General features: G+C 36.7%; 1 protein-coding gene across 3 annotated transcripts; it reads left to right on the top strand.

Annotated features, from left to right (window-relative positions):
- On the top strand, positions 1-9,248 carry LOC147479245 (uncharacterized). 3 transcript variants are annotated; one of them, XM_086577306.1, is made up of 15 exons: positions 1-163; positions 284-753; positions 887-921; positions 1,025-1,103; positions 1,276-1,354; positions 1,657-1,740; positions 1,826-1,992; positions 2,515-2,571; positions 3,194-3,353; positions 4,024-4,240; positions 6,453-6,566; positions 7,795-7,920; positions 8,196-8,247; positions 8,458-8,629; positions 8,716-9,248. In XM_086577306.1, exons 2-14 carry the CDS (start codon positions 292-294, stop codon positions 8,608-8,610), a joined length of 1,785 nt encoding a protein of 594 aa, XP_086433432.1. In that variant the 5' UTR covers positions 1-163; positions 284-291; the 3' UTR covers positions 8,611-8,629; positions 8,716-9,248. The 3 variants fall into 3 exon arrangements, with proteins under 3 accessions (XP_086433432.1, XP_086433434.1, XP_086433433.1); XM_086577308.1 differs by having other exon boundaries at positions 30-163; positions 8,458-8,645; positions 8,731-9,248; XM_086577307.1 differs by having other exon boundaries at positions 30-163; positions 8,731-9,248.
- The last annotated feature ends 253 nt before the right edge of the window (positions 9,249-9,501 follow it).

Here is a 9,501-nt window from a genome sequence, read left to right on the forward strand (position 1 = left end):
ATATATATATATATATATTTTGGGTTGCTCAATCCAATTTGATGAGTGCCAGGACCCGCCTGGAAAGTGCGCCTGGAATTCTGAAAAGGTCAAAAAGCTACCGTTTACCGTATTTGTTTTCGGCGAAACAGAAAAGAAGATTAGAGGGTTATGAATATTTGAGGTAACACCTCTTTTTCTAACTTTTTAATATTTTGTGCTTTAGACTAATAACTGGTGACGCCTGGAACAGAAATTTGATTATAGTATGTCACATTTTTTTTTCCTTATATCTCCATTGCAGAGTTGACTATGGAGAACTTAAATGAACAACCCATCCCTCCTGGGACTCAATCTAGCCCATATCCTCAAACTTTTAATACCAATGCTAGACCTCATCATTTTTATCAGAATTTCCCTACACATTTTTATCCACCACAGCAACAACAACATTATTATCCTCCATTTGCTCCCAATTCATCAGTACAAGTACCTAACATCACTCAGCCTGGCACGCCGTTCTTTCAAACCCATGCAGGTACTGCACAAGGCACAAATCAGCAAGCACAAATATTAACTGCGTCGTCCGAGGAATTAGTTCAGTTGAACAAGAAGCAAAAAGTCCAAGGAGCATCAACTGAAGGAAACTCACAATATGAGTCCCATCATCATTATCCAGATGTTCATGATGCATCTGCTGGCTACTCGAGGTTGCATGGAGCAAAAGAAATTGATATTGAGAAGGCTGCTCAAGATGCTGTGCTTCGTGAACAAGTATGCTGTTTTTACCTTCTTACGTGTTTTGGGCTGTTGGTTATTTAATATCTTACAAGAAACCCTTTATTTTTACTGTTGTTCTAATTCGTTTCTTCTGCTGTTTTCTCATTTCTTGGTATTTGATCATTAGGAAATAACCACCCAACAAGTCATACATAATCAGAGGTTAGTCTCGGCTTTGTTCTCTAACTCTGAGATTGTAGTCTAGAAATTGGCATTCAAACTAAAAATGATGGAGTATATATTGTGCGCTTATCTGTGATATCAGACAAGTGAGAGGTGCAACTGGACCTTCTGAGGATGGAAAAGATATCCTTTCAGGTCGTTTTGACTCAAATTTATTGAAGGTATGATGTACGGCATATTACTGAATTCTTTCAATTTGTCCTTTCAAAGATATCATTTCAATTTGCACGATTACGGTATTGTCATCAATCTTTGCACGGTTACAGTGGATTATCTTGGAGCTTTTCTGCTTAACTGGTATACCCATATCTATTTGGTTCTAATTTTTTCTAGGAGCATCTGCTGAAGATGACCACTGAGCATCGTACAGAAATGGCGTCAAAACGTGGAAAGTCTTCATTTCCTGAAAAAGGTTTACACCAAGCTTCTTTTGTTTCAAATTTGATGTTATCTTTATAGTTGATACTCAGACTATAATGCAGTTTAGTCAGAGCTTATCCATAGCTTTTAAGACGACAACCTTTATGTCCAATAAACTTGTTTTCCTGGGCATAAATTGTCATATATTCATTGTATGAATAACATGTGTGTGTGTGTGTGTGAACTGTTTTTAATTTTTATTTTGTGTGGAGGCTATGAGCTCAATCACTTGCTACCTACTGGTTTCTTCTATTGCTGAAGTTGAAAGTATCCTCATTGTTCTCTTCATGTCAGGCAATATAGAGATTGGAAATGGGTATGGCGTACCAGGTGGAAGTGCTAGTTATGGTGCCTTAAGGCCTTCTATTAATATACCCGGTAATTTCCTTGACTTTCCAAGTATTTCAGGTCTTCGTGAAATTCCTTCAGAGACAAGTTAATGATAACGTATTTGATTCTTCAGGAAAATCTGGAGGTGAGATTGATGAACCAGCCCATAGATTACCTGAAGAGGAGGGTGAAGCGGAATCGAAAACTGTGTCTAAAGAGTTGCCTGAATATTTGAAGCAAAAATTGAAAGCAAGGGGCATTCTGAAGGATGACACAACAAAACTTGACATAACAGAGAATGCAAGTTCGATATCATTGATCTAATTTTAGTCTTACCGTGCATGTCTATGGGGTTACTCTGAATCCTTTTTCATGAGCTGATACTTTTGTAAGATAATATCTTTAATGTGGAGATATTTCTTATAAATTTCTCTGCCTTTTCGTATACTTCTAACCATATTGAATGTGGTATAAGTGTATATATGATGGCTCAGAATTTTTTTAGATATGTAATCTTGTACTCTAAATGGTGTAACATTTTGAAAATGGTCTTATTTATTAAAAAGAAAGTATGAAAGAGGTTAAACACACAACTTATCTACCTGTATTACATTGCCAGACAGTCGCCATATCTCCTTACATAAGCCATATAGGATATCCCTAAATCAAGTTGGTTCGGTTTAAGTAGTGCACCTTTAGCAGTTGGCTTTCAAATGATTTTGTGTAGAGTCCGTCTGACTGTTACTCTCTAATTTTTTTTACGATTTACACTTTTGTTACTTATATTTGTTTTGTCACTAATTGCCTCTGTTTGAACTTCAGAAGTTTGAGACTCAATCAACTAAACCTGTAGCTGGCACGAAGTTACCTCCTGGGTGGGTGAGTTTAACTTCTCACCTATTTCCAAGATTTTTCGTTACATATCAGCTGTATGTTTTGCAACATAGTTGTGAAGTTGGCTGCCTGCTTTAGCATATTTATGGTTCTCCAAAATTTCAACCTCCTTGGAGCAGTTGTTTTGTTGTAGTTTGGATTTGGCATTGGCTTTGAGTTACAGATATCATCTGTTTTTCTTTTCCCTAATATGTACTCAGTGTTACCTAAAACTTGCGATCAGTAGTCCTTAACGTGTTAGATTCATAAACAGCTAAACAAGAGTAGTTATTGCTGATTATATTTGATTTTCGCGTTTAGTTTTTCTTGAAATACGTAAACTATGCTTATACCTTTGTGACCTTGTTGAAGAGACCAAGTTTTGGCCTGGAAGCCCTCGTGATGACTTTATTCATGTGTCGATATGTTCTGCTCAATGCTCCCTTGTGATTTTGTTCTTTTTGCTATCTCAAGCTTTTGTGCAGATCTCATTGCTTAAAGATCCTTCTTGAATATCTAAATTTGAAAATTGTGCCTTATTGTTTTTGCTTTCCCCTAAAATAGTTATACATGGGTGATTGTTCTTTACCTGACTGATTGGGTTCCATGTTATGGATTTCTCATGTAGATTGAAGCAACAGACCCTTCAACTGGCTCTGTATTTTATTATAATCAAAATACTAGCAAAAGCCAATGGGAGAGTCCTTTGGAGTCTGCTACTGGTTCTCATTCTCCATCAACGTCACATCTACCACCACATTGGCAGGAGGCTTTGGATGAAACAACAGGTATGATTTTGAGTGCTCCCATGTTTTTAACTTTTTATATCTTCTTTATTTTTAAGAAACTATGAATGTAGAAAACAGAATTTACGGGATGCTAGATTTGTCTCTTTCCCCCTTATAAAAACCAATAATGCAATTCTGAGTTGGATAGTTCTATGAAGAGGATATAAATTTGATTGCAATCTGGGGAAAATTGGGAGATGCTATACTGGCTGAGAATCTGAAGGGACTCAGGATTAATCAATAATTAAATATGTGCTAGTATGAATGTCAATGTAATTGCATAATATGTTAATTTTTGAAGTCCTCTAGAACTAACAAGTTCGGTGTTTTAGGAGTATCTCAAGTCTTTAAAGGTTTATGCCCCAAGACCGGAATAAAATAGTTAATGCATGAACCAGAATTCCATTTCTCACAACATTTCTCGGCATTTCATTAGGAAGATAGGTTGAACACAATGAACACTTCTTGTTTCTTGGAAAAACTAACGCCCAACATTTCCCAGAGCTTTAACTGATGGTTTAATCCTCTGTTACTAGTAAAATCTGCCCCTTGTTTCAGTTGATCTCCATTATGTGTGATAACCCAAAGGAAATGGGGAGGAATGTCAAATCATACACAAGCAAGGAAGACAGAAGTATATTCTTTCTTATTCTTCTTTGTGTTTCTGCAGGTCAAAAGTATTACTACAATACAAAGACACATGTATCTCAATGGAATAAACCAGACACAATAGAGCAGAATGCATGGCAACAGGGTGCCGTGATGCCCTCTACGGAATCGCCTGCTGAAAGTGGTAGTAAATCATCCATATCGCGGAAATGCATGGGATGCGGTGGATGGGGACTTGGCCTTGTGCAAGATTGGGGTTATTGCAATCATTGTATATGGTACGTGTGTAGTGGTACTTTGTATTTATCTTAAAGAGTACCTTTATCTGCTGCCTATTACTAAAGCTATTTGGAAGGTTTGGTAAAATTTGAAATTAATGAAGTACGAAGCAAGCTATTACCTTTTGAACTTATGGTCTAATGGTGCTTAGATATCGCCTGTTGGTCTGTTACTAGTTCTTCTTCTTGACCATTTTTCCAGTTTACTACTAATGGCTACCTCTTTGATTTCGCTGTATATGCTATTTGTAATTGGTTTAAGATGCAACCTTCAATGGGGGAAATCAAACAAGAAAAAGAAAAAAATATTAAATTGCTACACTTCAGCTGTTCAGCTAGGAATCAGCTAAGTTAATAATATAGGGACTAGCTCAGGGCACGAGGCTCTTGAGCTTTCCCTTGCATGAGGCTGTTTCTGCGATTCAAATCTGTGATCTCCAGGTCACTATGGAGCAACCTTACTTCAGGTCTCCCTCAGCTAAGTTAGAAATCAACATTTCATTTCCTTTAAAAGGACTGAAGTTCTGAACCATTAAGTTTTACTACTTTGGACACTTCAATGACCTATCCATATCTCCTTGCTGGATTCTTCAACTCTAACATGTATAACATGTCACTAATGTAATGCTCTTGATCAGTGGCGATGCCCTGGCTCTCCTTGGATTTTGGCAAACCTACTAGTATACTGTTTGTAAAATTGTTAAAGTGAAACTCTCTCTGTACTTCACTTGATACCAATCCCACTTTTGCTTGAATTCTCTCTTTTGCCTATAGAGTAAAAGTTTAATTTATTGTAAGGATTAGAACTATTAGGGGTCTAAAAGTCATTTGGTAACTTCATTGTTAACACTGGGGAACAAAAAGGGTACACGTTGACTCAAATGTAAGGAATACAGTGAAAGAAAGTTAGTACTGTCATAGTAAGCTTGTGATTTTAATGCTTGCATGCTCCTCCAATCATGGGAAACCAGCTTCAATTTAAAACTTGAGATATATTATCGGAAAAAACACCTTGAGATAGTTAATAGTTTACAACTTTACAATATAAAATTTTGCCTCATAGACAATTACACTTCTTATTTGTAAAATCTACATCAATTGATGAGTTCATAGTGTTTTTAGTATAGTATGTTTAGTTTTCTCAATATATATATATATATATAGGGGTGGCTATATGAACTCCACTTAAAGTGACTCCAAAGTTACTCCACCACTAAATACAATGAATTAGAAGCTGAATTTTGGTGGAGATGTTCTCCATACAATTGAGATCATCCTCACAAAAAATCAGCTCATTCGAAGATGGGGTACAACCTTGTCAAAAATCATTTAAAATGTTACGAAATTATCCAACGGCCCAAATCTTTTTAACTTCATAACAACTTTTGACAAAATTAAACATATTTAATTGAGCTGATTTTTTGTGGGGGTGTTCTCCATCATGCGATGTATATCTCCGTAAAAAATTAGCTATCAATTCATATTATAAGTGCACTTTTAGGAGTGGAGTAACTTTGGAGTCACTATAAGGTGGAGTTCATATAACCATCCCTATATATATATACGGTCATGCTACGTTGAAATGAGCTGATTTTTTTTGGAGATCATATCCATAGTAGGGAGATCATATCTACCAAAAATCGGCTATTAAATCATTGTGTTTAGTAGGGGCGTCAATTCGGGGTGTCAACGTAGTCTGACCGATATATATATATATATATATATATATATTGATCTTGTTTAATCCTATAAACTCTTTTTTTCCCCAGATAACGAGTCTTAGAACATAAGATAATGAGACCTACAGCATAATTAGTGATCCACATTCCAACACTTTCCAATTGAAATAGAAAATTCAACTGAGACAAAAAACATAAGCGCTGTGGACACAATATTTTAGTTGTGTGGAAAACTTGTAGTGACGCACCGGCTCACCCTGGAACAAATTCTTGGCTCTGCCACTGCTCTTGATGTTATATGTTAAGTTATCTTAAACTCTTTAAGACAACTTTAGTAGCAGTGTAAAGCGAGTAGGATATTTATCACCGTGTAATCACATCATACGTATTTCCGATTATGTTGCTTTAATGAATTTTATTGATTTTTTGAGTGTGGTAGTATCCAACATTGTAAATATTACATTTGTATTTTTTTGTTATTGTCTCATAGTATGATACATTTTATATCTATTATTTTTCTCTTCTGGGTGCAGGGTTCTTAATCTTCCTTATCACCAAAAAATGGCACCTAACTTGAATAGTCAGCACCAGTTCAGAAATACTTTGAATATGAAAGAAGATTCAAGCCAGATGGTGCCCAACCAAAGGTAATTAACTATAAGGAAATACTTGCATCAGCTGTGCTAATGTTGATTTTGTTGAGCTGACATCCGATCAGGTGCTCTGTTGGCTGCTTACTATGAAATCTTATTTCATGGAGTCCATGGTAATGAGCTTTTCATGTATCCCACAGTCCAATATATTCCAGCGCAAACATGATAGAGATACAGAAACCCAACGAATTCTTCTTCTTTCTTCTTTTCTTTTACAATATTGAACCCTGATGAATGACAAGAACTCCGATTAACTAGTTTTACCTATCTTTTTTTTTTGATTGGCAAGCCTGTTTTAAATGAGACCAGTAACTCTTTGATGCTGGCAGAGTTCGAGCCCCAGACCTCTGGTATCATCACCCAAAGGTTTTACCGACTTTGCTAGTCGGCACCTGCAGTTTTTTTGGCGACCACGGATGATATATAATTATTCAGTAGATATCGTAGGAAAGTAGAAACCCTAGATATCGTAAGAAAGTAGAAACTCTGCTTTAGGTTACATGTTTATCTGAAAAATAAGCTTCCATGGATCATTATATTATGTACAATAGTCTTCCAAGTTGCAACCAAAGACATGTGCTTTCCACAACTTCACCTCCAGTGTTCCTTATTACGTCTTCAACTTTCATGTGTTTACTGAAGCTTCTGACCTTGTTGAACTGTGGTGAAGTTGATTAGAAATCATGGGTAACAAAGAGAAACGCATGTAGTGCAGTAAATTATCAAATTTTTTTTTTTTTTATCATTCCTGAAATCTATAGCTGCACCTCCGTGCATTATATTTTTTGTTGAACTACTTGCATTACAGAGCTTGGTTTAGCTTCTTTAAGGTCTGCCATTTTGGTTAGCCTTTGGAAGCTTACTGCTGAACTTGGAGAAAGAGTTGCAAATTTTTTGTCATTGTCGTCCTGAAGGGAAACGAGAGTTTGGGCTACCATTTATTTTAATAAAGGACCGCGCCATTATGATTCTACCTTAGACTGTACGTACTGTCTGGCGTAGAATTAGTCCAATCCGTTGATGGAACTTGGATCCTCAAATGATCTAAAGCCTTACACAGTTTTGGACATTGTACTTTTTTCATTTTTGCCATGAGGGGAAGCACATTAAAGTAGAAACTCAAATTTCATTTTAACATAATGTGAAGTGCCTGAATTAGCATTGTCAGAATGAAACGAGTATGGTCTTGCTTCTGTTGATTGATCACACTTTGGAGTTCTAGGTCCAGTTCGAAACCACCAATGGGAAGAGGCAATAAAAAAGACCACAAGAAACGTTCACAAGCTGAGGACGATGAGTTGGACCCCATGGATCCAAGCTCTTATTCAGACGCTCCACGTGGTGGCTGGTGAGTTATGCCCCTTTCATATTTCTCTTTTTTAAACATTTTTTTTCTCGGTGTTGGTCTAGTAATTGATCATCTAAATTCCCTGCGAATCTGGAAGAGGCATTGTATAATATTAACTCCAAAAATGAACTTATTATTTTTTTTTGGGGCTACCAACATCTTATTAATTATGAAAATAATGTTTCAATTTTCAACACTTTTCCCTTTGGCCATTGGAGCTAGTTGTTTCGGTAAGTGTCAGATCACCTGAAGAATGACTGTTGCTGATTTGGCAGGGTAGTTGGTTTAAAAGGAGTACAACCACGAGCAGCAGATACCACAGCTACGGTAAGGAACACATGTTCTTATCTTCAATAATATTATCTATGTTACTTGCATACGTCGACGCAACTTCTAATTGATATATGTAAGTAAAAGCTTAGTCTCGCTAGTCAATACTCCAACAGCGCTTGTATTAGAGGATGGGAGGATGCAGTTTTGGGCATGCTAGATGAGATAAAAATTTTGAGTGACAAACTTCAAATTTACATATTTCAGGGTCCCCTCTTTCAGCAACGCCCATATCCATCTCCTGGTGCTGTTTTGCGCAAGAATGCTGAAGCAGCAGGGCAGACCAAGAGACCAAGCTCTCAGTTTGCTCCCATATCCAAGAGGGGGGATGGAAGTGATGGGCTTGGTGATGCAGACTAAGGCTTTGGACAGCATTGTGGTCAGTACCCTTACATGTCAGTTGCTAAATTTTAGCTTTTAAAAGTGGGATGTAGTCATGTAATTTGTCTGTTTGACAACATTCAGGGATATCTTCTGCAGAATCATTAAGTATGTTTCGTGTGTTTCGTGCTACCATGTTTTGAGTAAGAGAAAATTCCTGCTTCCAAGACTCAGACTAGTTTGTCATTATGACTAGCGAACTTGTATGGATGATAATGTGGAGCTTCATAGAGGATATCTTTATGTGGCATGTGCTGGAGAGATTGTTTTGTCATAAAACCCGTCACTCTGAGTATGCCTTGCATACACTACAGGTCTATAAGAACATCACTGTGTTCTGGTGCTGGTTGTACAATTAGGAGTGAATTTTGGAGAAGTTGTTGTGCCAATTGAAGTTATCTGAGTCTGCAGAATGAACAAAGGGAACACCAACTATTTTAGCAAGATAGATGCAATTTGGAGGGTTTCTTCAACGATAGATGCAATTTGGAGGGTTTCTTCAACGTGATAGTTCTGGCGCTGCATTTGTTTCTTCTTATGTAACTTACAGCCACAACACTTTTGTTACTGGAACTTATAGAGGGTTTCCATTAGTACAAGATTTTTTTTAGGAGCTATAGTTTATTTGCTGAAGTTTTCTATTTGCTTTGTAATTCCATATATGTAGTATATGGAGGAGTGACTATGGGCATCACACAAGTTTGCATAGATCGAACAAGAACAAAGAAAAATAAATCCTCCAATAACAAAAAAAAAATTGAATTTTCATACATAAATGTTTCCCTTGGGATTTCGTTTCTTCCTACATAAACTACCTACAAGATTCCTGGAGGAGGGCTACATTGGATAACACAAATAAACTACCTAAAA

This window comes from Coptis chinensis, chromosome 8, assembly GCF_015680905.1.
Source record: "Coptis chinensis isolate HL-2020 chromosome 8, ASM1568090v1, whole genome shotgun sequence".
NCBI classification, from domain to species: Eukaryota; Viridiplantae; Streptophyta; class Magnoliopsida; order Ranunculales; family Ranunculaceae; genus Coptis; species Coptis chinensis.

Bases quoted from the DNA above. Each gene is read 5' to 3' on its own strand.
- LOC147479245 (XM_086577306.1), top strand. From the start codon at position 292: ATGGAGAACTTAAATGAACAACCCATCCCTCCTGGGACTCAATCTAGC. The intron at 754-886 runs GTATGCTGTTTT...TTTGATCATTAG, and splicing joins ATGCTGTGCTTCGTGAACAA to GAAATAACCACCCAACAAGT. The intron at 922-1,024 runs GTTAGTCTCGGC...CTGTGATATCAG, and splicing joins CAAGTCATACATAATCAGAG to ACAAGTGAGAGGTGCAACTG.